This window comes from Camelina sativa, chromosome 12 (genome assembly GCF_000633955.1).
Source record: "Camelina sativa cultivar DH55 chromosome 12, Cs, whole genome shotgun sequence".
NCBI classification, from domain to species: domain Eukaryota; kingdom Viridiplantae; phylum Streptophyta; class Magnoliopsida; order Brassicales; family Brassicaceae; genus Camelina; species Camelina sativa.
In genome coordinates, this window is record NC_025696.1 from 6,439,404 (window position 1) to 6,467,046 (window position 27,643).

A 27,643-nucleotide genomic window follows, 5' to 3' on the forward strand; every position below is an offset into this window, starting at 1 on the left:
AGATAGCTAATTTCATAACTTTAATCAAAATCGATAAACCGGATCCGGTTATTTCCGAGTTTGATATCTTCTTCTTCATCTTCTTTCTTCTTCTTGAGCTACTCTGGTACAGAACAAGAACAGAGAACACAAAGAATCGATTTGGACCAAACTGTATGTGATTCTTTTGGGACAAGAAGCGATGATGAGAGGATCTCGGATCCTCCTCTGTCGCGCTTCTCTTTCTTACCGTCTTCGCTCCGATCATCATCATCGTCAACATCAGAGTTTCTCTAGTTTCATCAAACGTAACTCAACTCGGAGATCACCATTAGCTATCAATGCGTTCCTCTCCGATCCATCGCCGTCTCAGGTCAACGCTCGAGTTTTGTTCTTCTCCACTTCAGCTTCAACTCCAAATCAAGATCCAACCACCTCAAAACCTCATAAACAAATCAACACGACGTCGTCTCAGAAGATCCTCCGCACGGTTTCGAGCTACCTATGGATGAAAGATGAGCCAGAGCTACGATTCAGAGTCGTCGCTGCTTTAGCGTGTCTCGTGGGAGCTAAGTTCTTGAACGTTCAAGTTCCTTTCCTCTTCAAACTAGCTATCGATTTGCTCTCTTCGTCTTCATCTTCGATCGCCGATTCAAATCCTTACCTACTTGCTGCTTTCGCTACTCCTTCTTCAGTCCTCATCGGCTACGGCATTGCTCGATCTGGATCTTCAGCTTTCAACGAGCTTCGTACTGCTGTTTTCTCCAAAGTATCTCTCCGCACGATACGATCCGTATCAAGAAAAGTTCTCTCGCATTTACACGATCTTGATCTTCGTTACCATTTGAACCGTGAAACTGGTGCGTTGAACAGAATCATCGATCGTGGTAGCAGAGCGATTAACACGATCCTCTCAGCTATGGTTTTCAACGTTGTTCCCACGATCTTGGAGATAGCTATGGTCTCGGGTATATTAGCATACAATTTCGGAGCTGCTTTCGCGTTCATTACTTGTCTCTCTGTTGGATCATACATAGCTTTCACATTGGTTGTGACGCAGAGGAGAACCAAGTTTAGAAAAGCTATGAACAAAGCTGATAATGATGCTAGCTCAAGAGCTATTGATTCTCTTGTAAACTACGAGACTGTTAAGTATTTCAACAACGAAGACTACGAAGCGAGAAAGTACGATGAGTTACTTGGAAGGTACGAAGACGCTGCCTTGCGAACTCAGAAGAGTCTTGCCTTCTTAGATTTTGGACAGAGTTTTATATTTAGTACAGCTTTGTCAACATCAATGGTGTTGTGTTCTCAAGGGATTATGAATGGTACGATGACAGTTGGTGATTTGGTGATGGTGAATGGTCTTCTCTTTCAATTGTCTCTTCCTCTTTACTTTCTCGGTGGTGTTTACCGCGAAACCGTTCAGAGCCTTGTGGACATGAAATCCATGTTCCAGTTGCTAGAGGAGAGATCCGATATCGGAGATAAAGATATAGACACAAAGCTCCCTTCTCTTGTTCTCAAAGGTGGAAGCATTAGTTTTGAAAATGTACATTTTAGTTATCTGCCGGAGAGAAAGATTTTAGATGGGATTTCATTTGAAGTACCGGCAGGGAAAAGTGTCGCCATTGTTGGTAGTAGCGGAAGTGGTAAATCGACGATTCTTAGGATGATATTTAGATTCTTTGACACAGATTCCGGAAATGTAAAGATCGATGGTCAAGATATAAAGAAAGTGAGATTAGAGAGTCTTCTAAGCTCCATTGGAGTTGTCCCTCAAGATACCGTAAGTAGCCATTTCACTAGAACTCCATAATCGTTATCTAACACAACAGTTAATGCAAGTATGCTAGCATATATTTATATACTGTGACAACTAAGGTTTGATTGGTAAAATCTATTCTAGGAAAGTTATAAACTCCTTTGTTATCTAATCATGATATTTTACACTCCCCTAATGCTTCTTATTAAGAAGTTCTTAACCACAACTAATTAATTATCTTCATTTTAATGCAAGTATGCTAGCATATTTTATATAGTGTCACAACTTAAGGTTTGATTGGTAATAATATTAGAAGTGCTTAATCATAACTAATATTATACATCTTCATTTGAATAAACCATGTTGATTTCATGGTTACACTAACATAGGCTAAGGTATAATCATAGCCTTAATTCACTACTGACATTATTGGCAGGTGCTTTTCAATGACACAATATATCACAACATCCACTACGGAAACCTTTCAGCAACAGAGGAAGAGGTGTACGATGCAGCTCGACGAGCTGCGATCCACGATACGATCATGAGATTTCCGGATAAATATTCGACCGCAGTGGGAGAAAGAGGGTTAATGCTGAGTGGTGGGGAGAAACAAAGAGTAGCACTCGCTCGTGCCTTTTTAAAATCACCTGCGATTCTGTTGTGTGACGAAGCGACAAGCGCACTCGACAGTAACACCGAAGCAGAGATAATAAAAACACTCAGGTCGCTAGCGAGTAACAGGACTTGCGTATTCATTGCACATAGACTGACTACTGCGATGCAATGTGATGAGATCATTGTAATTGAGAAAGGGAAAGTGGTGGAGAAAGGGACACACGAAGCGTTGTTGGTGAAATCAGGAAGATACACCGAATTGTGGAGACAACAAAATAGTAAACCGGAGGGTTGAATTGAATCTTACTTAAGAAAGCTATAAGTGTTGTAATGTTGACCTTACAGTATTTTGTTAGTCATCATATGATTAGTAGGGTTGTTAACAAAACAAAGGGAAAAAATTTGGACGGTTTATAAAAATTTGCATTATGTTTACTATATGTGTAAATCGTACCGCCCGGTCCCGAAGGTAAAAATAGATAAATATGACATGTCTTTATTATATATTTGGTCACTCCTTCCTTTAGTTTAGCATTTCTCTTGAATTCTAGCTAAATAATGATGTCTTATAAAATAAGATAACATCCAATAACAATTGAATTTAATAGACTTAAAAAAACAACAACTTGAATAACACTAGAATCTAAAAGATTTTAAAAGAATGATTAAATCCCCACAGTCCAATAACACAAGACTTTAAAAGAATTTATAAAAGGTTTGATCGAATAACACTGGAATTCATTATTCTATTAAATTCTTTCACATCTGGCAGTTACTCATGAAGAGAGTTGCTCAGATAAAATAATATGATAATTAGAAAGAAGGGAAAAAGTAGAGAATCGTTTCTTGGATTGCTTCCATAAGAAACGTTGTTCAGATAAAATGGACATATATAGTCTTTTTAATGGATACAATTAATAAAAAATAAAAAATATATATATTTAATTAAAATATTTTTTTTTTAAAGCAACCTTCTCTATGTTGCTGGGCTAATGATGGTCTTAGTACTCCGTCAGCGTGTTTTTTACAAAACAACGAATTTAGGTTTTATTTTACCTATAACAAGAAACACCCGATGCAAATATATGTTATTGGGCATTTAGCCCAACGTTATGATAAAAACCTAGTTCGTTATATATCGCTCTCTTTTCTTCACATATCCGTATCCACCGTCCGGCCGATACGCCATTGTTAAATGGGCTACTCCAAACCCTATAATAAATGGATATGCATAACATTTATAATGATATTAATTTAATAATTATACATTTATAGATATATTTTTAATTATTTAAATTTATAAAAAATTTGAATAGAGATAATTTTAGTAAAATAAAATTAGACTTTCGGATTTTATAAGTTTTGTAGTTTTATAATTGAATTTGTAATATTTAGAAAACATTATTGACAATAAATTGCAAATTCTATAGAGAAATTTACTTATACACATTACGTACATAAATTTAAATTTATGAATAATAATATCAATTATCGTATTTTAATAATTTATCAAACTATAAGCATATCTAGAAATTGATAACTTTTAAAACTTTTAGCTATTTTAATGATTTGTTATAAAGTAATTTCTATCATTATAGTTTGAAAATACAACACAACAATTATTTATAGATATGAGTTCTAGGAGTCACATATATTGTTATATCAACATATATATATATATATATATAAATTTACATGATTATTAATTTATGGTATTATTGAGACTATATTTTACATGAGAATTTCAAAAAGATTATTATCTTATTATCTTATTAAATTTTGTTATTTTTGACAATGACTCGATTTGGAACTAACAAAAATTATTAATTTATATATTACAGTAAAACCTCTATAAATTAATAATGTTGAGCCTGTAGAAATTTATTAATTTATAGAGGTTTTATTTTATCGATAAATTAACAATTATTAATTTATAGAGAGATTGTCCATATTTGGTAATATTTTTTTAAAAAAAAAAATTAAAACTAAGATTTAATTGTTATAAATAATATTTTATATAATCAATTACAAAGAAAATAACAATTCTCATGTTTTGAAGAGAAAACAAATAGTTTTTGACATAGTAGAAATATTAGAAATAAGGTCTAACAAAAATTAATGTTCATATATATACATATATTTTGATAATTTTATATAATTATTAATTTATACTATTGTTGGGATCATATATTTACAAATAATTTTCAAAAAATAATATTATTTTATTATATTATCGAATTATGTCCAAAATTATTTATTAATTTACAGAGAATATTAATTTTTCTAGTATTAATTTATAGAGGTTTGACTGTATTAATATTATAGGTTAAACTATATATACCTTTTAAATTTGTTTTTGGTAGTCCAACTCCGAAGTCCAAACACAAACATGAGTGGCTAGTGTTTGTTACACTATCTTTCATTGGATTTTTCATTACTTTGTCTCACTTTGATTATCAAGCAGAACAATGATTCTCTACAATTAGTAAATTACATTAGGCTGATAAGTAAATCAACACGAACCAACGAGAATCTTAAACAAGATATCCGAACAAGCTCATGTTATAAAACTGATGTGAAGTTTAACGTATATGACAAACAGAGCACCGAAGCACCCCTCAAAACAAAGAAAATAATGATATATGAACACAAGAAGATAAACTAGAGAAAAGTTTTCAACACAAATGTATGCATATGGTAGAATCAAGTCTAGAACTAAAGCCGAGACCACCATACCAACATGCATATGTTGCAATATTTGACACTTGCATGCATAAAAGTAAAAATGAAATAAAAAATAGTAGTAGTATGCACAAACATGCGAAATTAAATGAAATTTTTATGGAAAAAAAAAAAGAGAAGAATATTTGGTGGAAGCTACTATTTTTTATTTCATTTTTACTTATATGCATGCAAGTGTCAACCATATCAGATACGATGTAGCCCATGAATCCTGTGAAACTCGAGACTAGCAAAAAACACCAGAGAAAGACAAAGTCGCATCCTGATGAGAGCGTGAAGTTGAAAGCTCCCGAGACTTGGAAGATCTCTTGCTGCTATAATTCCTTGCAATCATCGAGCTCCACTTCCTCATCATCATCTTTGGTTTCTCTCTCGATCTCGTTCTCGTTTTCGCTTTTTAGGGTTTTTGCATTCGATGGCGATAATAAGCTGTGATTTTTTTCTTTGCCAATCTTAAAAAAAAAAAAAAAAAGCAAATTTGGGCCTTAAGTGGGCCTTATAATCGAGTGGAAGGAGCAGAGAAACTAAAAAGATTAAAATAAAATAAAAACGAAAAAGACAAAGCCCAGTTAAAATGATTTAGATGATCCAATAAACAACGTCCACGTATGTTCAGACAAGAGAGTAATATTCACGCGATGTTACAACGCGCGTGAAGAAACGACGGCTGATCCATCATCCCTTTTGTTAAGACAGCCACCACCACCTCGTTCGTTCGTTCGTCGAGGCAAATTTTTACAAACAAAGAGCGAAGGAAGAAAAAGAAAAAAAATCATCACCGTCAACTTTGGCTCTTGCGGACAAGATTGATTCCTCCGATTTCTCTCAAAAGGAGGGATTTTTTTGTTTTATAATCAATTTTATTTCTCGGATTCGATTCTTCTCTCTGCTCTGCTCATACGTCCTCAAATGAATCTCTAGGTGAGAATTTTCGTTTACTTTGGTTCTGAATTTCATATCTTTCGAGCATAATTTGCTTTCTTTGTTTATGATTGGTGGATTCGGATTCGATTTTAGGTGTTTGTTTTTTTATTTTCGAGCGAATTTGGTGTTTGGTTCGATAATGTGTTTGCTTTGTCGTTGATTCTCGATGCTTGTGTTTTCTTTCATTATAATTAGTGTCTTCTTCGTTCTCACTTGGTCGATTCCTTCTTCTACGCTACATTTCGTGGAAATAACAACAACAAAAAAAAAAACTACGACTTTTATTTAACATCAGTTAGTGAAAAAAAATCATATATGCTCTCTCACGAGTTTAAGTCTTATGCTCTGTTTCGTTCTTCTGTCTCTATTTCTTAGAGAGATCGCATCTGTGTTTAACTGAGGTTTTCCATACTCTATGATATTTTTGTTGTTGCAGGACAAGAATGGAGGCTCGTCCAGTTCAGAGATCAGGTTCGAGAGACCTCAGTAGTAATAATAACCTCGCCCGCACTTCTTCTATTCCATCATCATCTACACCAAAACCTTCAGCAGCAGAAGATGTTTTTATGAGATCAGAAAACAACAACACTCAGTTAATGTCGAGGCCTTTAGGACAAACCTACCATTTGCTTTCTTCAAGTAACGGTGGAGCAGTTGGACATATCTGTTCTTCTTCGTCTTCATCTGGTTTCTCTACTAATCTCCATTACTCTTCTATGGTGTCTCATGAGAAACAACAACACTACACTGGAAACAGCAGCAGTAATGCTGCTACTGTGCAGACATTGAGCAACGATAGTTCTTGGTGTCATCATGGTTCACTGCCAGGAGAGTTTCTTGATTTTCCTGAAACCCACGCGGCGATTCAAAACAGCAGTCATGTTGAGGATGGTGGCATTGGTGCTGCGTTTGATGACATTCAGAAACGAAGTGATTGGCATGATTGGGCTGACCACTTGATCACTGATGAAGATCCGTTGTTGTCTACTAACTGGAATGATCTCTTGCTTGAAACTAGTTCCAATTCAGATTCAAAGGTTGTTTAAAACTTCTTGTTCCACCAAGTCTTTACTTTTTTCTATTTGATATCCGTATTCTCATCTTGTTTTCAATTTGATACACTTGACTGTTTCAGGACCAGAAATCACTGCAAATTCCGCAGCCTCAGGTTGTTCAGCAGCAACCTTCTCCATCCGTGGAGTTACGACCTGTTAGCACAACATCTTCGAACAGCAATAACGGAACGGGCAAGGCTCGTATGCGTTGGACTCCAGAGCTTCACGAGGCTTTTGTTGAGGCTGTGAACAGTCTTGGTGGCAGTGAAAGTGAGCATTTGTTTTTCTTTGCTTTCACACAAATTTTGTTGAGGCTGTCAACAGTCTTGGTGACAACTCTTTTCTTCTGCTTAACTCATATGTATACGCAGGAGCGACTCCTAAAGGTGTACTGAAGATAATGAAAGTTGAAGGCTTGACTATATATCATGTCAAAAGCCATTTGCAGGTTCTTACTAATATTTTCCTCCCTACTCATGCTGCTACATGTATAGAATTTGTCTTCTAATAAAAGATATTGTTGTTTTCAGAAATATAGGACAGCTAGATATCGGCCAGAGCCATCAGAAACTGGTAGATACCGAACTCGTTCTCATCTTACTTGATGATTTATTCTGTAGAAATCAGTTTAAAATTTAAAGTCTCTTTGATCATTACAGGTTCGCCAGAGAAGAAGTTGACACCGCTTGAACATATAACATCTCTTGATTTGAAAGGGTAAGGTTTATTATCTCTGGTGACATCGCAAGTGCTACACCATTATAAACAGATTCTCACCTGGTACATATTTATACTGCAGTGGGATAGGTATTACAGAGGCTCTGCGACTTCAGATGGAAGTACAGAAGCAACTCCATGAGCAGCTCGAGGTATGTTATAGTAAATGCATTGCGAGCTTTGGTTTCTGTGTCTGTGTTGTGAGCTTTTGATAGTGTTTGGATGGTAGCTGAAAAAGAGTAAAAATGTGAAACCTGATTCTAAGTATTCCAAGTTTGGATAAAAAGAATGTGTTCTTCTCCTGTGCCTGCAGATTCAAAGAAATCTGCAACTCCGAATAGAAGAACAAGGCAAGTACCTGCAAATGATGTTCGAGAAGCAAAACTCGGGTCTTACCAAAGGGACAGCCTCAACATCAGATTCTGCAGCCAAATCTGAACAAGAAGACAAGAAAACTGCTGATTCAAAGGAGCTTGCAGCAGAAGAAACCAGGGTTTGTGAGGAGCCAGAAGCTCCACAGGCAAAGCGCCCCAAAACCGACAATTGAAAGAATATCTCGTGCTGGACAAATTCAGAGTTCAACAGTGAGAGATCTCTTGGTCTTGAGGTTCTTCAGGACTTCTCTCTCTACTGTTTGGACTATTTTTCTGATGGAAGACTCTCAACTCAGCTGTGTAGACAAACAACAGATCCCCAAGGAAGAAACTAAAATAAAGTAAAGATTTAGTTTGGGAGAATCTTCAACATTCGAATGTTAATCTAAATGCTCAACTCATCATCATTAGTTTTACCGATACAGATTCTTATGTTAATCTTTTTTAGAATATTAAAACCTTGGAGGTTTCCTCCACAAAGTGCCTCTTTTATAAAAACCTGGCTTACAAGATTAAACTCACCAATCCTATATTAATCTTTGTTTAACTGTGTATTACATAATGTTTATAAACTTGACATCAAATGATACCACACATACATCTTTATATCTTCTATTCATCTATAAAAAGAACAAACACAAAAAAATCAGAAAAGGAGAATTCATAACCAAAATACAAAAAAATATGATTTGAGACGGCAAAATCATCTGAATGACTCCACTGGCATTGTTTCCTCCAGTGTAACAGCAGCTTGAAAACAATCCACAGCTTCTTGCATCGAAGAGACGGATCCTTCGGCTTTAAACATCTTTCCAAGATTGTACCAAGCCGAGTGGTTCAGCCTATCAATCCTTAGAGCCTCCATTAGAAAGCTTCTTACAACCGCTATGCTTGTTCGGCTCCCAAGCTCCAGTACGATCTCAGCCTTCGATATTAGGCTTGGGACATGCATCGGATCGATGTCTAAAGCGGTTGTGAACGCCTCCATTGCTTCCTCTATTTGCCCTTGCCTCTTGTACAATACACCTGCCAAGTGGTATGATGAACAAGTTATCAACCATACCGTCTTGATGTGTTTCAAATAGTTGTTTCTAAATCTCATTTGGGAAGAAGGTGATACCTTCGGTGTGGTATCGAACAGAAGAGTAAGGCGCGATGAGTCTTGATTTCGAGAGACATGACTCTGCATCACGCCATTGTGAGAGGTTGATGTAGATATGAGCCAGATCATGCCACGTCCCAAGCTCCAGACTCCTCAATTCTTCTACATATCCCTGCAACGAATTAACCTGTCTCAGGGTTTATCCTGCACTGTTGAAGAGTTTGGAGGAGAAATGAGAAGTTACCTTTGGCAGCTTCTTTGCAGAATTGAAGCTTTTGCTCTGAACCTGAAGGAGTGCGAGAAGTTGAGTGTAAGTCTTAATTGCATCCTTCACTTCTCCTTTAGCTAAACGAAGCTTTGCCTTCAAACGCAACAGCTTCCCCTGTTCCCATTTCCCTGTCTCGTTAAGCGCAGCATCCACTATGGTCTCCGCGTCTGAAAACCGCTTCTGCGCAGATAAAACCCGAGCCAAAAGCAACCACACTTCAAGATCCGACTCTGCTCCTAGTTTCAACGCATGTTTAGCATATGCTAACGCAGAATCAAGCTTCCTCTGCTCTGTATGCTCTAAAGCAAGACGGTACACAACTCTTGGATTTGTCATATCCGCAGATTCTAGTGCCAGAATCCCCTCAGATTGCCTAGCCATCCGCTCTGTCTCAGTAACCGCCATTCTCGAGCTTTCAGTGAGTGTAATCCCTAACACGAGACGTGCTGCTCCATCTAACTGACTGCACTCGTTCCCCAAGTTTTCAATCGCTCTGCGTGCATAATCTAACCCTTCCTCAGCAAGACCAGCTCTCTCACCACATATCTTGGAAGCCATCAGCAAACCTGAAATCCGGTTTGGATCCTCCCGTTCCGAAAACAGCTTCCTCAGTAAACCGAGTGCAACAAGACCTTCCCCTGCACCTTGGTAACACAGAGACAATGTATGATAAAGTTCCCTCTGATCCATGATCTCGGGGCTAAGCTCTTCCAGTTGCTTAGCAAGAGCAGTAAGATCTCCTGCGATTGTAAGAGCGAAGGAGAGATGGTCCAAGATTGCTGCATCCCACGAGATTCTCTTCAGATTAACTTTCATGAGAAGTAACATCAAAAGAAGAATAGCTTCTTCCACATTGTTCCTCGGAATGAAGGAGCCCTCAGTCTGAGAACGCAGGTTCGGCGGCACTGCTTCTTCCCCTGAATAGAGGAGAAACACAGCATACTCTTTCTGAATTCTCGCCGTGGTTTCTGGATCTATTTTCCAATGATTGAGAAGCGCTCTTCTATACGACAAGATAGCATCACGCGGTGAATCAGCAAGCTTCCACAATTCAGGAAGCAGCTCAACCGCTTTCATCAACGTCTCCTGCAACTTTATATCGCCAGTCACATTTTCTGAACCTCCTTCCGATAAAGAAGCCTCAACTATATCAAGAATAACTCTGCAAGACTGCGCAGCCTCTGCAAGAAGAAGCACCAGATGTTTCAGTTTAGCCAAGAAAGACCAAACAAAAAAAGATGGAATCAAAAGAAAAGGTTGGTTACTACCTTGGAACCTTCCAAGACGCTGGAGAGATTTCGCTTTGAGATAAATGGCTTCGAAAATCAAACTAACAGCATGTTTGGACATAGAAGGTGGAGGAGTAGCAGCAAAGCCGCCTTTAGACCGTCTTCTATGTTTTCGTTCTTCTCTTACTGTTAGAGCAGTTTTCATCTTTACAGTAATCCCATTGATATCTATCCCTTCAAAGACTCGCAATGCCGCTTCTATATTCCCTTTCTGATACTCAATTCTTCCCAAAAGCGCTCTCGCCTCCTTAAAACAACATAAAAAAGAAAAAAAAAAAACACAATTAACAACATGACTCGGCTTGTTTGGATCAACAAAAAGCTCATGAGTGATCATAGAAAACGTTCGGACCTCATAGTTCAAGGAACTTGTCTCACGCAGAGATAACTCAGCTTCTTCGATATTCCCATTATCTAGCTTCTTAGCAGTCTCGCTCTCCGCAACTGATAAACCTGAGTTTCCATTGTTAGATAACTCAGATTTCTTGTCTTCATCCTCTCTAAGTCTCATTTGTTCACCAGAACACAAACACTTCATTCTGATCTTCCTCAGACTTTGTCTTAGTTTACGCAAATGCAACTTTTCAGGCCTAGTACTAGTAATCTCCTTGTTCTTCATAGCTTCTCAACGACCTTCAAAATGACACCAGAGACCATTGGTTAAAATCAACAACGAGAATCAAAAAACAGAACAGAAGAAACAGGGGATGAAACATTCACATTCATGCAAATATGATTCAGTTACTACCACAGACAGAAAAATCAGAACTTTATTATACAATAAAAAAAATCTTGATTATCGAATTAACGCCAAGAACTCAAATCCATGAAACACAGTTCAATTACCCAAAAAGCTCGAAAATTTAAGAATGAGAATTGAAAATAAAAGGATAAAAACCCTAAATCAGATCGAATCGCATATGTATATACCAAATTGAAGAAGTGATAAGAACGATCATCAAGAGAGAGAGGAAGGAGAAAAAGAAGAGACCTTTGATATCGAGGGAAAGAAGAAGAGAAAAGAAGAAAAGAGACAGCCATGGCCGCCTCGAGATTCTTGAGACTTATTCCAATTCGAAGCAATCAAGCAAAGGGGCGAAGGAAGGAAACAATCAAAAGAAAAGAGAAAAATCTGATCTTTCTTCTTCTTTTTTTTTTTTTAATTCTTCAGCCTTTTACTTTTTCTCTCTTCTACTACGCCTTTTTGCCTTTGTCGCTTTCTGTATCGTTGTGAGTGAGTTTTGGGGTTTGCCTCTTTGTTTGGTGTTTTCTTCACTAATACCCAAAAAAAGGTGAGAAATTGGGGGACTGCAAAATGTGAAGAAGAAGAAGAAGAATGAATGAATAAGTGCAGAGCGAATAAAAACAGCAGATGTAATTTTTTCGAAGCTCTCTCTTAAGGACACGAGATGTGTTTTAGACTTAGTTATTATTAAAATAAAATAAAATTAAAAACAAAGACATTTATTACCTTTTTATTTTCTTCCTTTTCTTTTTGTTTCCATCTTTAATTTTAATTATTTTGTTTGAAAATGTCTTTTGAGAGGGGTCCCTTGATTTTTGGTTTTCATTAATTATTTTTTTTTTTATTTTGTTTCCATCATTAATTATTATTTCGATAATTTCTTTTTATTATATTTTCATAGTGGTCAGCTAAATAATTAAATTGCAATATGTATAAAGTGGATTTATATAATGATGGAGCATATGAAATTTAATAATAATATATATTAGTAATTCTGTGAATTAGCAAATAGCGATATTTTACTAATTATATAATTAATGTACTCTAGTATTAACATTAAAAATGAATTGAAAAATACATTTTTGTTATTTTAATATTATCAATATGTGTGGTGGAGAGGGAGTATTGACTCTGGTTAGGTAGATGTTTAGGTGAAAATAGTTGGACTTTATTAGTAGATTTTTACAGGAACTTAGCTAGCTGTCATTTTATGAAAATCTACTTCCAGAATTGAAAGTTCATTATTGTATATCATACAGTATATGGGTTAATTAACCCCATTATCCATATACTTTATATTTCCTTTATTCAATCTTTAATTCATGAATATTTGTCATAATAACAATTAGGCAGACGAGACGACCAACGACAAAAATTAATAAGTACCAAAGAAAAATTTGAATATCAAGAGTTTTTAAGACCATGATGACTTGGTTAGAAATCTTATCTTCCTCACAGTGGAAATAATTGCATACTTTAAATGAAATTGGTGCGAGGTCCATTTTAAAAAAAAAGTACATCTATGTGTAATCATTTTACAGTACTTTGGATGTTTATAAAATATCTTCTTGTTTTTTGAAAAAACGTAATTAGTAAAATTAGTCATGAAAGTTCCATTTACAAATATTGATATGTCACGCACTTCACATTCGTTATGAAAAATCCTAGCAAGATAAAACAAACATCCTCACAACCATACCACTTCCGGTGGATGGATAATTCGGAACCATCAGGGAGAAGCCATGACTTGGGGAGCAGCTAAATTACCAGTTTCAGAATCGGTTTTGGAAGCAGAAGCAAAAGCCCTCTTATTGGCACTACAACATGCGTGGATACGAGGGTATACTTCCATAATTTTCGAGGATGATAGTGAACTACTGATTAAAATATTGAATGGGCAGTATGTGAATGCGGTAATCTTAAATTTAATCTGTGATATTCAATATTGGAGGTCAAAATTTCAAACATCTCCTTGTACTTTTGTTAAGAGATAATGTAATGTTGTTTGCTCATACATTAGCAAAATTTGGATGCCAAGATGTCAGTTATTATGTAGAATCTTGTACAAAGCCTGAATGGCTAATCGAACCACTATGTAATGACTATGTTTAAGTAATATAATTCTTATTTGAGTAAAAAAAAAAAAAAGATAAAACAAACACATTTTAATTACAAGATTCAAATTACATGTTGCACATGGAACCCAAAGCTAACCCCAACTTGTAAAATATACTTTGACATCGCACTTTTTAATGGGCCACGAGTCTGAATGCATGTGAACCAATGATTGTTTAGTGACCACGTGTAAGTCTTTGATTTGTGAATTCCGTATGATCAACAATTTAACCATGTCATCTGTTCAAACATATAAATTTATTTCTTCTGTGTTCCCCTAGACCAAAGTTTTTGGCATATCGAGTTTTCCATAGTTAAGAGGTAGAAAAGAAGTTGTTCTTTTAGTTCACGGGTTTCGAATGCGGTCCATAAGTGTTGTGTCCTCGAGAGTCGAGACTGTCATGGTACTACTAATACATTACAAAATACTATAATAAAAAAATTCAGAATGAATACCACAATGGTAAGTACTAATAAGTAGTAAGAAAGAAACACAACAGCAGATATGAGATGCCACTAGAGCAACTTGATGACAAATCACAAATGTGTATATAGCCCATATAGGAGAAGAAATGGTAGGGAAATTAATACAACAGTATGATGTAACCTACTTAGCTCAATTTCAGTATTTCACCAAATCAACGCAATTTCGAATACGGGACTACTAGGAGGGCTCAACACTTATTGGGCCGATAAATGGGCCTGATGATAGGTGCTAACTCCAGACCTTTCCCAAACGTTTTAGGCTATAGTCCTCCTCTCTCGGCTACTAAAATAGCAAGTAGAGAGAGTAGAAGAGAGAGAGTCTCATCAGTCACACACAACTTCCTTTGCCTTCCAAAAGAGAGAGAGAGAGTGAAACAGTGTCGTTTTGAGACAATGAGTAGGAAAATGAAATCGAACGCAGGCAGCTCCGCCGAGAACAGTTCTCCGCCTCTATGTAAGTAAAGTTTTCATCTTTCGCTGTTATTTTCTTATATAATAGGTTAAAAATCGAAACTTTTGGATAAATCTGTACTCTTTCTAGCTGTAAGGTTAAAAATCGAAACTTTTGGACAAATCTGTACTCTTTCTAGCTATTAGGCTAAAAAAGTCACTAATTTTTGTGGTGTTTGTTTGGTGTGTAATGTTAATGTAGTGAGGAACGCATTTCAGAAAAGTGGGAGTCAGGCGGCGTACGAGGTGATCGAGACGAAGAACGCGTGCGTGATGAGAGCTGACTTGCCTGGGTGTCTCGAGTCAGACCTCACATACTCCGTCGACACCGTCGGCAACAGCGTCCACTTCTTCGCCAACGAACCAGCCATGCCCGAGTACGAAAGCGCCGGACGAAAGTACGGAGGCTCCATGGTGGTCGACAACCCAGAGGCGTTCGACGTGAAGAAAGCTAAGGTGAAGCTTATCAACGGAGTGCTCTGGATCACCGTCCCTAAGTTCCCCGGCACAAAGACCTCCGTTGGTGTCGTTCAGAAGAAGATCATTCGCACCTGATTCGTGATTTTGGTTTGTGGTCTAGCTAGCCTAGCTAGCGTCTCTATATATCTATCTATCAATAATAGCTTGCTCTCATGCAGCGCTGGTTTATGTTTATCTAATTTCTTTGATGGTTTAAGTACGCTCTTGCTTGTTGCTTCTTCTTTTTGTTTTGGTTTTAATCTTACATTATAATTTAGTTATAATCCATCAGACTATATAGATTATTTCCATGATCAAACTGGATAAAGACATAAACCTTTTGAGAAATTTTTGAACAATATTAATGGAATCGCCTAGATCTTTTATATATATGTATGTTAGGTTTTTTTTTTTTCAACAAAATAAAAGAACAAATTAAACTTTTAAATTGAGTTGAGAAGAGAAAAAAACTGGATAAACACTAATTAATAACAACGGTTGAAAAAATAAAGAAGGATTGACAACAGCTCATAATAGTTTTTTGCCCATGAAGATAGCTGACGTCAGCGTCTTCTTCACTCACTGTGAAAAAATGAGATTGGCATGGAACAGTTTTACTTTTTTTTTTTTTTTTTTTTGTCGTATGTATAAAACGAAAGCATGGGACACAGCTCATAGAGTTAGGTGACGTCAGCTCTCTTTCTCTACCGTAGAAAAAAAATACAAAATTCAAAAGGGAAAGCAACTTCTTTTGTTTCTTTTTACCGAGAGATAATACATTTAAGTTACTGACTAGCGTGTGGACGTAGTAAAAGACCAGTCAAACTTTCGCGATTGAATTGAAGACGAGAAAAAGCCAGCTGGAGCGTGCCACGTCACAGATCTGTACTACTACCCTCATGCTCATCATCATGGTGCTAGGCTTCGTCTATATATATCAACACCAAAATATAACAAACAAAAAAACGCCAACATAGAACTCTAGCTAGACGAGAGAGAAAAGAATTAGAAGAAAGAAGAGAGAGAGAGATGGGTGAGCCAAATGCAAAATTGTTGGACTTGTCAAGAGTTCCTAAAGTTCGAGGTATCTCTCTTTCTTCACTCTTATCTCTCTTTTGTTTTCCTTTTAATTACCTTACCAGCTATATAGTCTTAATTAGATTTCCCCCAAGAACATTCATGTTATTTTGTCTTTTAATCTCTCCAACAAAAAATGTGGTTCTTTTATCTAGAAAAGTTTTCTCCTTTTTCTTGTTTACATTTTTGTTGTGCTTGAACATTAAAGCTAGTTCTTTTTTTTGTTCATGATAGTTCTGTACTGATTTAATTAGTTTCTCGTTCGTTCTCGATGGTTCTCTGTATACATACATGAAATAGAAGTAGATCGAGTTATAATAAGTTTCTATGTTTGATAAATGTCTTTCCTTTAAATTGTTCTCTCTCTCTCTCTCTGTATGCTTTTCTGCTTCTTCACCAAGTTGTTGACGTAACGTTTTTCCATATTTCCAGAGGGATTCTACGCGACGAACAATCAGTTTCAGAAAGAGGGTCCAAAGGGTTTCATTGAAGTGAAGGTTTTGGAGAACGACAAGCTCTATGTTCGTGTGCACTTGCCTGGTCTCCCAGACGACGCCGTTCGCGTCAGAGTTGACTCCGTTAGACAAAAGGTTGTGTTTTTCTCCGGCGAGACGGTCATCAACAAGATGGAAGGCGTGCGTGAGTACTCTGGAACTGCCGGTCTTGGCTGTGACTGCTGCGAGATCACTGGCGTCGACGATGTCAAAATGAAAGATGGGGTTTTGAGGATGATTCTCTCAAGGGTTAAGGTCAACAAGGATGCTCAACACAACAACAACAACAAGTGTACTCTCACTGTGCCTCCTTTCACAGGTTCGATCTCTCTCTAAAGTGATCACCATCTTTTAATTCTTGTTGTATAATAACACAAACACACACGGATCTAATATTGTTGTTGGACAGGCCAATCCGGAATACGTTTGGAGGATCATCCGTATATCGTGAAAGGTCGCAAGGATGCACTTTTCTTTGCACCAATAGGGGAAGGAGGATGTTTCTTTGCAGTAGACTTGCCAGGTGCTTGTGGGGATGATGATGTAGTTGAAGTTTCTGCTGATGAGGATACAGTCGGTTTCAAAGCTGAGGTCAAGAACGTTTGTGAGAATGATGAGAGCGCTCGAACCTACCTCGGAAGCATGAAAAGTCCTTTTGGTTCCTCTGATCAACCTTTGAATACCACCCACGCCATCGATTGGGATGTAAGATTTGGTGTTCTCATGATTCTGGTTATACCTCTTGGCGACATCCCCACCATCACCAACAACAACAATGACGCCTAAGGAAGAAGCCCTGTTTTAATAATCCCATCTCCCTCTGTTCTGCTCTACGTACTTTGTTTTCATTTTGGGACTATTAGTTGCATTCACTAGTACTTTTATCTGTTTTAGTTGAGACAATAATGGTGTTTGAGAGAGAGTGAGACTCGTTATGGATTTTTAATTTGTGTTTGCTATGGAATCAAGAGTGTGATTCATATGTCATTTCTTTTCACAATCTTAACTACTCTTTTCTAATTTTCTTTTGTGTTGATGATTGATCAGAACCCCTAAAGCTGATATTGACAATTCTCTTAACTACATGGAACATTGGAACACTACGCTCCTCTGTTTCTTCATTTGCTGAATATAATGCCCCTAATATTTAGCTCCCTAGGTTTTGCATTTTGCCTGTTTATGAACACAAAGACCATTCCTGCTGCTTGGTTTTGCATCTCTCACCAATGTACCGGAAGAGATGGATCTTTATATCCACATTGATCTCCATCATCCTGACTTAATTGATTGATTGACCCCGTACATACTAGTTAAAGAAACACCCACTATATATGTTCTTGGGAACTCAGTAAATGCTAAAGTCATACCCGTGCAAGAGATACATGAAGCCTCTTAGAGGTGGGTGTATCAGCAGCTAAAATGTATTGAGTTACTTCTCCTAGTCTCCCACTGGCCAATAATGATACACTTTGTATGTACCAAAGGCTATACTTTGATGAGTCTTGCTTTCAAGGATTTCAACTAAAACAGCTTCTAAGAGGCTTTTCATTCATGTATCTCTTGCACGCTTATGATCTTACCATTTACTGAGTTGCCAGATTCTCATTAGGGCTAAAGAAGCTGCTCTATAGCTTCTTGTTTATACGTGAGATGAACTGGTGCTCTTCTTTTTACTCTTGAAGTTGTTCTGTGGCATCTCATATCTCTGCTGTTGTGTTTCTTTCTTACCACTTACCATTGTGGTATATTCATTACATGATCATCTCTTATTTTGTTGTTGCAGACACCAATCATTGTTTAGTGACCACGTGTAAGTCTTTGATTTGTGAATTCCGTATGATCAACAATTTAACCATGTCATCTGTTCTAACTTCTAACTATATAAATTTATATCTTCTGTGTTCGTAGACCAAAGTTTTGGCATATCGAGTTTTCCATACATGTTCTTAAACATCTATACCATGCATCTGCAAACGTAATAATATAGACCGCACACTTATGCAGTGCAGGCCCTGATGCCAAACGTATTATCTTGATAAGAAAAAACCAAAAAAAAAAAGAGAGAAACATATCAAAAACAACCATAACAACACTTTTCCTATTTAATAAATAAACGTCTTAGAACATATGTTATTTCATTATGTTTCTCCAAAAAAAAAAAAAAGAGAAACATATCAAAAACAACCATATATATAACAACTTTTTTTTCATCTTTAACAAAGTAAAAAAAAAATAGTTAAGTGGTAGAAAAGAAGTTGTTCTATTCGTTCACGGGTTTCGAATGCAGTCCATAAGTTTGTGTCCTCAAGACTGTCATGGTTGGTTCTACTAATACATTACAAAATAAAAAAAAATAAAAATTCGAGTCACTAAAAAACTGATATATAGTATATTAGACCGAAACATTTTAGACAATTGACGTACCTCGAATTAATCCATCATTATTAGTATTCGGTGGTGGTGATTCACAATCACGCTCCTTATCTTGTTCACAAAGGTAACCTATGAGACGACAAAGCAACACGATGCAGGTTACCGCGAGTAACACAATCATTCCCAAAACAATCTTCTCCATATCTTCTTCTTCTTCAGTTCGTTCCCCTTAAACAAATTATTAGGTTTTTCAAATCGTGTCTCCTTCTTCTTTCTTGCAGACAAATTATATTTATATGGACACTTAGTCTATGTGGTAATTACTGTTATCCAGAAGTTTAACATTTTGAGGTCATAAAAGGAGTGTAAACTTTACATTTTTGTGTCTTACAATTATGGAAAGTTTACTTCTTTTATCAAAGGTATATCTAATACGTGATCAAATCTATACTGTACATATATACTGTAATATATGGATGATGTGATCACATACATAAAAGAGAGAAAATGCCAAAAATATACCAAATCCTTTAATTATTGCCCAAAAAAAAAGAAGTTCATCATTGAAGTTTTAATTACGGTTTTCATTTCGGTTTGCTTAACCGTTATTGATTTAAATCTGTTATATTTCCCAATACTTGGTTAGTTCAAAACGGCGTCGTTGTAGTCGTCTCCCTTATTAGACGATTTTTAAAAAACCCAACTTTTCTCAAAACACTCTCTTCGTTTGAATTTGGGGGAAAACAGAGAAGTGAGTTTTCTCACTGTGGCAAGAGCTTTTATGCATCTCACCGGATTGAATTCGAGCTCCTCCGATGTGAATCGCATTCCACTATCGGTTCGGAGTACTTCGATACACATCCAATCAAAAACGTGGTTGGAGAAGATGGTACTGAGATTGATTGGGAAGGTGAGATTGATGATAGCTGGGTCAAAGAGATCAACTGTTTGGAGTGGGAAAGCTTTGCGTTTCATCCTAGCCCACTCGTTGTTCTCGTTTTCGAACGATACAAAAGGTAAATAAAAGCTTTGTTTTTTCATTCACGAATTTTCACAAACACTTGGTGTGCATAGAGGAAAGGTTTGAAAACTATGAAAGCTTTGTATTTTTAGTTTATAACATGTTCCAGACTGTTATTATACGTTGATATATCCATTTTGGAGTTAGATTCCTTGTGTATGGAGACATAACATACTTTGAAGTCTCAGAGTGAGCATAATGTATTATGATAGGGTGTATGATGAGTGAGCCATTGGAATAATCATTTGAATTGATGGGTGTGTTTATAGGGCTAGTGATAACTGGAAGACATTGAAGGAGCTTGAGAAAGCGATTAAAGTATGTTTGAAGAAGCCTTCTCTAGTTTGCTGTTTTTCTTTAGCATATTACTCTCTGTGTCCAATGAACTGTGGTCTCATTGTCTCTTTTATGGATGTGATTATACATACGTTGTTCTCTGTTAACAAGAATCACCATGTTTGATGAAACAGGCGGTTAAGATTGACCTGAACATTGAGACAGATTTGGCTTATGCTCTTAAAGCTAAGGAATGCCCACAGATTCTCTTCTTACGTGGAAACAGGATTTTGTACAGAGAGAAAGGTAATTAGATGTGTTGCTAATGCTGTTTTCATTTTGTGATATGTATGAGCAATGGATTAACAAACCGTGTTTGAACTTGATGCAGACTTTCGCACGGCGGATGAATTGGTCCAGATGATTGCGCATTTCTACTATAAAGCAAATTGGGTCGACAAGGCTAAGGTAACCCCGTTGTGTTAGTTTGCAACGGGAACAGAGTACTAGTTTTTCTCAAAGGTCAGTCTAGGAAAGGAGTACAAAAAAACTTCAAACATATAGATTGTAACATTTTTGTATGTTCTATGCAATATAAAGTTGTCAATCTTTCTGTTCGTAGTATTTACCTAAAACGTTGATTCGTAAGCTCTAGTACATATATCAAAACAGGGAAATTGTTTTAGAGTAATGTATTAATTCAATAATCCATAACATAAAGATAAAGAACCATTAAAACCATAAGAAAACAAAAATAACACGAAAGAGGATTAGAAAATGGACGTTGTGTTTAGAGTCTTAACAGTCGAGCAGCTTCTTCCACTTGGTGTAACCAATGATGGCCATGAAAAGCACAATGCAAAGCGCAGCAACACCCCACACGAAGTAACCAAAGACGTTAGGTGTGTTATACAATGCAATCGGTATGTTCATACCGAACAAGTTGACCACCAATGTCCCTGCAGTTATTGCAAAATTGGCTATATTCACCAACAGCAATAGGTTGAACATTCCGTTACGTCTACTATTCTGTAGTATTTTCACGTAGTCTTCCGTGTCGTCAATGTGCTCCTTCATCTGCCAATTTTGTTTTGTTAACAAATATATCCAAAATAACCAAGACCGTTCATAGAGGTACATTTACTACTTACCATAAGAACTTTGTTCCGCATTCCCTCCACTTGTATGAAGTATGCCTCCAGCAACATCTCCACATCATCAGCAAAATCTTCGTCAGTTACCATGCCAGAGCTTTTGTTTGATGTGAGGCGTTGAAGATTTGATGGGGCGACAATGCTATTTGTATAAATCTGTGTATATGTATATAATTATTATATATAAATTTGATAACATACATTGTACCGTGGTACCGTGGTGACTAATAACAACACTAATACAAATTACCAAAATACATATTGTAATCAACCTAATTTCTATATTTTTTTAAATTATTTGCTTTATTGTTCTTTGATAATTTGATTTTTTTTTGGAACTGTAAAATTTTATTAGTTTTACTTAGAATTTTGTAGATTTATTTTAAAAGTTGACATTGTGTGTTTTTTTATTGTTGTTGTTTGTTGTGAGAGAAGTGAAGATGAAGATGAAGATGAAGATGAAGTTGAACTTGATAGAAGAAGATAAATGATTCATTTATCGTATAAAAAATAAATCGAGTCAAAGTATTTTGAGTTGGCATTTTGATTTTGAATGGTAATTCACAAATGTGACAATGGTAGTAAAAGAGATGAAAAATTGGTTCAAAAAGTTAGATGATAGATATTGGAAATTCATTATAGCGTACACATATCACAATAATCAATGCATTTAAGTATCCTTCTTTATTTCTTTTTACGTCTTTATTAACTTTTTGAATTGTTTTTACATTAGATATTACATTGATATATCATCATACTAAGATTAATTTTTTAATATATATTTTGTGTGTTTGTTAACAACATACACATTGTACCCTAGTGACTCAATAACAACACTAATACAAATTACCAAAATATATATTATGATCAACCTAATTTCTATACTTAAAAAAAAAATTTGTTATTGTTCTTTGATAATTTGATTGTAAATTATCGTTAACAATTGTCATTTAAAAAGTAAATCAATTCAAAGCATTTTCAGTCAACTTTTTTTTTTTTTGAATGGTAATTCACCGAAATGGAAATAGTAGTAAAAGAGGTGAAAATTTGGTTTAACGATAGATGATATAGATATTAGCAATTCATTATATAACTTACACATATCACAATAATCAATACATCTAATTGTCATTCTTTCTTTCTATTCCACGTCTTTATTAATTTTGTGAATTGTTTTTTTTTTTTACATTAGATGCTACATTGATAAAAAAAATGGGTAGTTTATTAAGTTATGCATTTTCTACCAAGAGTTAACTCAAAGACGATATTGCTCTTCTGCAGTTTAAACTCAACAATGGGCAGATCCTCTACTTTCGATTTCTTATGCTCAGACAAGGGATACAACCCTGTCACTGCAAAGAAGAAGAACGATGTCCACTCACCGTGGCTGAAAGCATCCGAAGAAGAAGGTATGATGGTCTTGGAGCCAAGATCTGATCTAGGGCCTCCAATCCTATCAACCTAATCTCCTCGACCTCTTTTCGGTGAGTTCATCTCCATTCATTACCTTGCTCGCCAAGTCAGACCCTACTTTCACCTCATCTTCCTTCACTTCTTCACACTCTTTCACCTCTGTAACTTCACCACAAGAGGATCCAGACCCTTCCTTTGATGTAATTCACCAAAGTGGAAATGATAGTATAAGAGGTGAAAAATTGGTTTAATGATAGATATTGTAAACTTATTATTAGGTACACATATCAATGCTTTTAATTGTCTTTTTTTCTTTTTTCTCACATCATTATTAACGTTGTGGATTGTTTTTTGTTTTTACATTAGATGCTACATTGATAAATCATCATACTTAGATTAATTTTTATTTTATTTTGTGTTTTGTTAACAACATACATTGTACCCTAATAACTCAATAACAACACTAATACAAATTACTAAACTAAATATTATGAACAACCTAATTTATATATTTTTAAAATTATATTTGTTATTATTTTTTGATAATTTGATATTAGATTTTTCAAATCGTGTCTCCTTCTTCATTCTTGCAGACAAATTATATATATGGACACTAGTCTATGTGTTACTGTTAATCGTAAGTTTAACATTTTGAGGTCATTAAAGAAATGTAAACTTTACATTTTTGGTTCATAAAATTATGTAAAGTTTACTTCTTTTATCAAAGGTATTCTAATTTGTGATCAAATATATATTGTGAAGATATAAACCATATATGGATGATGTGATCACATAAGTAAAGGAAAAAATGCGAAAAAAATATACCAAATCCTTTAATTTGCCAAAAAAAAAAGTTTATTATTGAAGTCTTAAATTACGGTTTTCATTTCGGTTTGCTTAACCGTTCTTGATTTTAATCTGTCATACTTGGTTTTAGTTCATAAAGTTGAAAACGGCGGCGTTTGAGTCGTCTCCCTTAGAAAAACCCAATTTACCAAAAAAAGAAGGGTCCCAAAAAAGAACTCTTTCTGCGTTTGAATTTGGGGGAAAAGAGAGAAAATGAGTTTCCTCACTGTGGCTTGCTCCGCGCCAAGAGGTTTTGTGCATCTCACCGGCTTGAATTCAAGCTCCTCCTCCGATGTTAATCGCATTCCACTATCGGTTTTTCCGGCGGCTCTATCGTCACGGAGCGTGAAGCCTCCGGTTTGCCTCGCCGCTGTGTCGTCTGATTCCGTACCCGACCCTGAATCCAGAAATCAAACTCGGTCACGTCGTCAAAAGAAGGAAGTTGTCACGCCAAGTGCTGAAGACGATAAGAACGATAAGTTTCCGACAAAGGTCCCGCGTAAATCGAAACGCGGGCGGCGGAGCGAAGCAGACGCCGTGGAAGATTTCGTGAGAAACTCACTCGAGCGGACGTTCTCAACGATACGTGAGCAGAACCCTGAAGTTTTCGAGAACAAGGAGAAGGCTAATTTCATCAAAGACAGAGGCGTTGATGAAGACGACGACGAAGAGGATGATGAAGAAGAAGATAAAGAAGAGATGGTGGTGGAAGAGGAAGATCCAGATTGGCCTGTAGATACAGACGTTGGATGGGGAATCAAAGCTTCGGAGTACTTCGATACTCATCCAATCAAAAACGTGGTTGGAGAAGATGGGACTGAGATTGATTGGGAAGGTGAGATTGATGATAGCTGGGTTAAAGAGATCAACTGTTTGGAGTGGGAAAGCTTTGCGTTTCATCCTAGCCCACTCGTTGTTCTCGTTTTCGAACGATACAAAAGGTAAATAAAAGCTTTGTTTTTTCATTCACGAATTTTCACAAACACTTGCTGTGCATAGGGGAAAGGTTTGAAAACTATGAAGGTCTTGTCTTTTTTACTTTACAACATGTTCCAAACTGTTATTATACATTGATAGAGCCATTTTGGAGTTAGATTCCTTGTTTATGGAGACATAACATACTTTGGTTTTCAGTTCAAAGTCTCAGAGTGACGAGAATGTACTACCGTTGGAATAATCATTTGATTTGATGGGTGTTTATAGGGCTAGTGACAACTGGAAGACATTGAAGGAGCTTGAGAAAGCGATTAAAGTTTATTGGGATGCTAAAGATCGATTACCACCACGGGTATGTTAGAAGAAGTCTTCTCTAGTTTGAATGTTTGTTTATCTTTAAGACTTGTGCATATTACTCTCTGTCTCCAATGAACTGTGGTCTCATTGATGTGATTACATGTTGTTTAATACTGCTCTCTGTTAACAAGAATCACCATGTTTGATGAAACAGGCGGTTAAGATTGACCTGAACATTGAGACAGATTTGGCTTATGCTCTTAAAGCTAAGGAATGCCCGCAGATTCTCTTCTTACGTGGAAACAGGATTTTGTACAGAGAGAAAGGTAATTAGATGTGTTGCTAATGCTGTTTTCATTTTGTGATATGTATGAGCAATGGATTAACAAACCGTGTTTGAACTTGATGCAGACTTTCGCACGGCGGATGAATTGGTCCAGATGATTGCGCATTTCTACTATAAAGCAAAGAGACCTTCGTGGGTCGACAAGGCTAAGGTAACCCCGTTCTGTTAGTTTGCAACGGGAACAGAGTACTAGTTTTACTCAAAGGGTCAGTCTAGGAAAGGAGTATAAAAAAACTTCAAACGTATAGATTGTAACATTTTTGTATGTTCTAATGCAATATAAAGTTGTCAATCTTTCTGTTCGTTCGTAGTGCTTACCTAAAACGTTGATTCGTAAGCTCTAGTGCATATATCAATACAGGGACATTGTTTAAGAGTAATCTATTAATTCAATAATCCATAACATAAAGAACCATTAAAACCATAAGAAAAAGCATATTAAAACCAGAAGAAAAACAAAATTCTTATAATGACTAAAATAACACGAAAAAGGATTAGAAAATAGACGTTGTGTTTAGAGTCTTAATAGTCGAGCAGCTTCTTCCACTTGGTGTAACCAATGATGACCATGAAAATCACAATGCAAAGCACAGCAACACCCCACACGAAGTAACCAAAGACGTCAGGTGTGTCGTACAATGGAATCGGTATGTTCATACCGAACAAGTTGACCACCACTGTCCCTACAGTTATTGCAAAATTGGTTATATTCACCATCAGCAATAGGTTGAACATTCCGTTACGGTTACTATTCTGTAGTATCTTCACGTAGTCTTCCGTGTCGTCAATGTGCTCCTTCATCTGCCAATTTTGTTTTGTTAACAAATATCCGAAATAGCCAAGACCGTTCATAGAGGTACATTTACTACTTACCATAAGAACTTTGTTCCGCATTGCGTCAAGTTGTATGAAGTATGCCTCCAGCAACATCTCCATATCATCAGCGTCATCTTCATCCGTTACCAAGCCAGAACTTTTGTTTGATGTGAGGCGCTGAAGTTTTGATGGGGCGACAATGCTATTTGATGCTACCTCTGCTTGCTGCAGGTTCTGGATCCACTTCCTTGTTAAGTATAAGTCTGCCATGTCATCCTTGTCATCTAAGTATTGTTCGATTTCATCTCTCACCTAGACAATGTACAACAGCTTTATGTTTCCGTCCATCACACTCACACAACATTAGAGTATCATGGGAAAGAGGTAGTAACCATATTACCTTTTGTACACGGGCTAGCAAGTGGGTGAGATTACTTTTTAAACTTCGTAGGGATTGAAGATCCTCGATGCTGACCTTCTTGGTTAGTTGATCAAGAATAGACCAAGCTTGTGTCTCAAGAGCTATCACATTGCTGTCGATAAATGAGCAGACGACCTCGAGTGCAATCTCTAAGACCTGAACTTCAAAAGGAAGCTCACTCTCTAAACCCACCCCATCATCAGGAGAAGATTGTACGATTGCAGAAGCTTGCTCTGGACCTGGACCGTTCCTCTGAGGAAATTGTTGCTTGAGTCGGTCACTGAGTGTAAGAACTTCAGGACGTAGAGGATCCAGCAAAAGAACTTCATCCGCGGTAACTATTCCCTTTATGACCTCTAGATTGAGGATTATAGCCTTCTCTCTCGCTGCAGAACAGAACATAGATTTGTTATAAGTAGTCAGTGAAAAAAAAACAGAACAAACAAGCTTCAGAACGTGTACCGAGAATTTTAGTAGAGTGAGAGAAAGCAGTTCTTAAATCCTTAGGCGACACGGAAGCACGTTTGATGATGGTGATCTTGTCACATCCAACCACTTGAGAGGCTCCAGTCCGATCAAACCTCATCCACAGATAAGCTTCTCCCCTTTTCTTCTTCGATTTCCCCGTCCCTCCCACACTTGATTCAATAGGCGAAGGAGGCGGTAGAGATAAAAGCGTTTTAGGCATCTTCACCGCCGCACCCTTCTTCCGGTAGCGGTTGCTCGACCCCATCGACTTCTCCGCCGCAAGTCAGAGATCTGGCTGATCAGCTCTGCCACTTCTTCTCGGCTTTCTCCTTTTCCGATGAACCGGAACCGGAGTAGGGTTTGTATACTGTGTGCCGTTTCGGTTTCGGCCATGCGTGTGTTGCACATCTAGGGTTAGGAGTGTTAATTGATGTTAACCTTTATATACAGGTTATAGAATTAAAAATTAAACTTTAAAAAGATTTTTTAGATTTTTTTAAGAATTTGTCAAAGAGTTTTGCATATGGTCATAGCTTTAATTAAAAGATAATTACAAACTCTTGTAGAATTATTCTTCAAGATCTCGCATAATTCGTTATACTCTTGTTGAGTTTATA

General features: G+C 36.5%; 8 protein-coding genes across 12 annotated transcripts; 6 read left to right on the forward strand and 2 right to left on the reverse strand.

The window, feature by feature from the left end:
- On the forward strand, positions 4–2,802 carry LOC104730474 (ABC transporter B family member 23, mitochondrial). The gene is made up of 2 exons (XM_010449646.2): positions 4–1,768; positions 2,181–2,802. Exons 1-2 carry the CDS (start codon positions 182–184, stop codon positions 2,655–2,657), a joined length of 2,064 nt encoding a protein of 687 aa, XP_010447948.1. The 5' UTR covers positions 4–181; the 3' UTR covers positions 2,658–2,802.
- On the forward strand, positions 5,807–8,626 carry LOC104730475 (protein PHOSPHATE STARVATION RESPONSE 1). The gene is made up of 8 exons (XM_010449647.1): positions 5,807–6,025; positions 6,465–7,065; positions 7,164–7,353; positions 7,455–7,531; positions 7,614–7,656; positions 7,743–7,800; positions 7,883–7,952; positions 8,114–8,626. The coding sequence occupies exons 2-8, from the start codon at positions 6,472–6,474 to the stop codon at positions 8,345–8,347; spliced, it is 1,266 nt and encodes a 421-aa protein (XP_010447949.1). The 5' UTR covers positions 5,807–6,025; positions 6,465–6,471; the 3' UTR covers positions 8,348–8,626.
- LOC104730476 (tetratricopeptide repeat protein 7A-like) lies at positions 8,679–12,213 on the reverse strand. 3 transcript variants are annotated; one of them, XM_010449649.2, is made up of 6 exons: positions 11,764–12,213; positions 11,186–11,466; positions 10,813–11,080; positions 9,521–10,725; positions 9,295–9,448; positions 8,878–9,200 (listed from the first exon to the last, which is right to left on the reverse strand). In XM_010449649.2, the coding sequence occupies exons 2-6, from the start codon at positions 11,450–11,452 to the stop codon at positions 8,878–8,880; spliced, it is 2,217 nt and encodes a 738-aa protein (XP_010447951.1). In that variant the 5' UTR covers positions 11,453–11,466; positions 11,764–12,213. The 3 variants fall into 3 exon arrangements, with proteins under 3 accessions (XP_019089663.1, XP_010447951.1, XP_010447950.1); XM_010449648.2 differs by having other exon boundaries at positions 11,825–12,212; XM_019234118.1 differs by lacking the exon at positions 11,764–12,213 and having other exon boundaries at positions 8,679–9,200; positions 11,186–11,452.
- Positions 14,495–15,379, forward strand: LOC104730477 (14.7 kDa heat shock protein-like). Its single transcript, XM_010449650.2, has 2 exons — positions 14,495–14,633; positions 14,832–15,379. The coding sequence occupies exons 1-2, from the start codon at positions 14,573–14,575 to the stop codon at positions 15,182–15,184; spliced, it is 414 nt and encodes a 137-aa protein (XP_010447952.1). The 5' UTR covers positions 14,495–14,572; the 3' UTR covers positions 15,185–15,379.
- Positions 16,049–17,646, forward strand: LOC104730478. The gene is made up of 3 exons (XM_010449651.2): positions 16,049–16,172; positions 16,598–16,978; positions 17,069–17,646. The coding sequence occupies exons 1-3, from the start codon at positions 16,118–16,120 to the stop codon at positions 17,443–17,445; spliced, it is 813 nt and encodes a 270-aa protein (XP_010447953.1). The 5' UTR covers positions 16,049–16,117; the 3' UTR covers positions 17,446–17,646.
- LOC104733250 lies at positions 19,428–20,939 on the forward strand. Its single transcript, XM_010452845.2, has 5 exons — positions 19,428–19,434; positions 19,679–20,048; positions 20,323–20,371; positions 20,524–20,635; positions 20,721–20,939. The coding sequence occupies exons 1-5, from the start codon at positions 19,428–19,430 to the stop codon at positions 20,813–20,815; spliced, it is 633 nt and encodes a 210-aa protein (XP_010451147.1). The 3' UTR covers positions 20,816–20,939.
- On the reverse strand, positions 21,127–27,426 carry LOC104730480 (magnesium transporter MRS2-6, mitochondrial-like). 2 transcript variants are annotated; one of them, XM_010449653.2, is made up of 4 exons: positions 27,021–27,426; positions 26,538–26,944; positions 26,195–26,449; positions 21,127–21,406 (listed from the first exon to the last, which is right to left on the reverse strand). In XM_010449653.2, exons 1-4 carry the CDS (start codon positions 27,289–27,291, stop codon positions 21,128–21,130), a joined length of 1,212 nt encoding a protein of 403 aa, XP_010447955.1. In that variant the 5' UTR covers positions 27,292–27,426; the 3' UTR covers position 21,127. The 2 variants fall into 2 exon arrangements, with proteins under 2 accessions (XP_010447955.1, XP_010447954.1); XM_010449652.2 differs by lacking the exon at positions 21,127–21,406 and adding an exon at positions 25,703–26,122.
- LOC104730481 lies at positions 23,898–25,624 on the forward strand. Of its 2 annotated transcripts, none has more exons than XM_010449654.2 (4): positions 23,898–24,683; positions 24,946–25,030; positions 25,190–25,301; positions 25,387–25,624. In XM_010449654.2, the coding sequence occupies exons 1-4, from the start codon at positions 23,956–23,958 to the stop codon at positions 25,488–25,490; spliced, it is 1,029 nt and encodes a 342-aa protein (XP_010447956.1). In that variant the 5' UTR covers positions 23,898–23,955; the 3' UTR covers positions 25,491–25,624. The 2 variants fall into 2 exon arrangements, with proteins under 2 accessions (XP_010447956.1, XP_019088974.1); XM_019233429.1 differs by having other exon boundaries at positions 24,946–24,994.

Excerpts from the sequence above, each read along its gene's own strand:
- LOC104730480 (XM_010449653.2), bottom strand. The coding sequence starts at position 27,291 with ATGGGGTCGAGCAACCGCTACCGGAAGAAGGGTGCGGCGGTGAAGATG. Across the intron at positions 26,945-27,020 it reads TCACTCTACTAAAATTCTCG|CGAGAGAGAAGGCTATAATC; the intron begins GTACACGTTCTG and ends TCTGTTCTGCAG. Across the intron at positions 21,407-26,194 it reads TGCGGAACAAAGTTCTTATG|ATGAAGGAGCACATTGACGA; the intron begins GTAAGTAGTAAA and ends CAAAATTGGCAG.
- LOC104730474 (XM_010449646.2), top strand. The coding sequence starts at position 182 with ATGATGAGAGGATCTCGGATCCTCCTCTGTCGCGCTTCTCTTTCTTAC. Across the intron at positions 1,769-2,180 it reads GAGTTGTCCCTCAAGATACC|GTGCTTTTCAATGACACAAT; the intron begins GTAAGTAGCCAT and ends CATTATTGGCAG.
- LOC104730481 (XM_010449654.2), top strand. The coding sequence starts at position 23,956 with ATGAGTTTCCTCACTGTGGCTTGCTCCGCGCCAAGAGGTTTTGTGCAT. Across the intron at positions 25,031-25,189 it reads AAGATCGATTACCACCACGG|GCGGTTAAGATTGACCTGAA; the intron begins GTATGTTAGAAG and ends TTGATGAAACAG. Across the intron at positions 25,302-25,386 it reads GATTTTGTACAGAGAGAAAG|ACTTTCGCACGGCGGATGAA; the intron begins GTAATTAGATGT and ends AACTTGATGCAG.
- LOC104733250 (XM_010452845.2), top strand. Across the intron at positions 20,372-20,523 it reads AGCTTGAGAAAGCGATTAAA|GCGGTTAAGATTGACCTGAA; the intron begins GTATGTTTGAAG and ends TTGATGAAACAG. Across the intron at positions 20,636-20,720 it reads GATTTTGTACAGAGAGAAAG|ACTTTCGCACGGCGGATGAA; the intron begins GTAATTAGATGT and ends AACTTGATGCAG.
- LOC104730478 (XM_010449651.2), top strand. The coding sequence starts at position 16,118 with ATGGGTGAGCCAAATGCAAAATTGTTGGACTTGTCAAGAGTTCCTAAA. Across the intron at positions 16,173-16,597 it reads AAGAGTTCCTAAAGTTCGAG|AGGGATTCTACGCGACGAAC; the intron begins GTATCTCTCTTT and ends CCATATTTCCAG. Across the intron at positions 16,979-17,068 it reads CACTGTGCCTCCTTTCACAG|GCCAATCCGGAATACGTTTG; the intron begins GTTCGATCTCTC and ends GTTGTTGGACAG.
- LOC104730477 (XM_010449650.2), top strand. The coding sequence starts at position 14,573 with ATGAGTAGGAAAATGAAATCGAACGCAGGCAGCTCCGCCGAGAACAGT. Across the intron at positions 14,634-14,831 it reads GAACAGTTCTCCGCCTCTAT|TGAGGAACGCATTTCAGAAA; the intron begins GTAAGTAAAGTT and ends ATGTTAATGTAG.
- LOC104730475 (XM_010449647.1), top strand. The coding sequence starts at position 6,472 with ATGGAGGCTCGTCCAGTTCAGAGATCAGGTTCGAGAGACCTCAGTAGT. Across the intron at positions 7,354-7,454 it reads CAGTCTTGGTGGCAGTGAAA|GAGCGACTCCTAAAGGTGTA; the intron begins GTGAGCATTTGT and ends ATGTATACGCAG. Across the intron at positions 7,532-7,613 it reads ATGTCAAAAGCCATTTGCAG|AAATATAGGACAGCTAGATA; the intron begins GTTCTTACTAAT and ends TGTTGTTTTCAG.
- LOC104730476 (XM_019234118.1), bottom strand. The coding sequence starts at position 11,452 with ATGAAGAACAAGGAGATTACTAGTACTAGGCCTGAAAAGTTGCATTTG. Across the intron at positions 11,081-11,185 it reads CAAGTTCCTTGAACTATGAG|GAGGCGAGAGCGCTTTTGGG; the intron begins GTCCGAACGTTT and ends TGTTGTTTTAAG. Across the intron at positions 9,449-9,520 it reads CTGCAAAGAAGCTGCCAAAG|GGATATGTAGAAGAATTGAG; the intron begins GTAACTTCTCAT and ends AATTCGTTGCAG.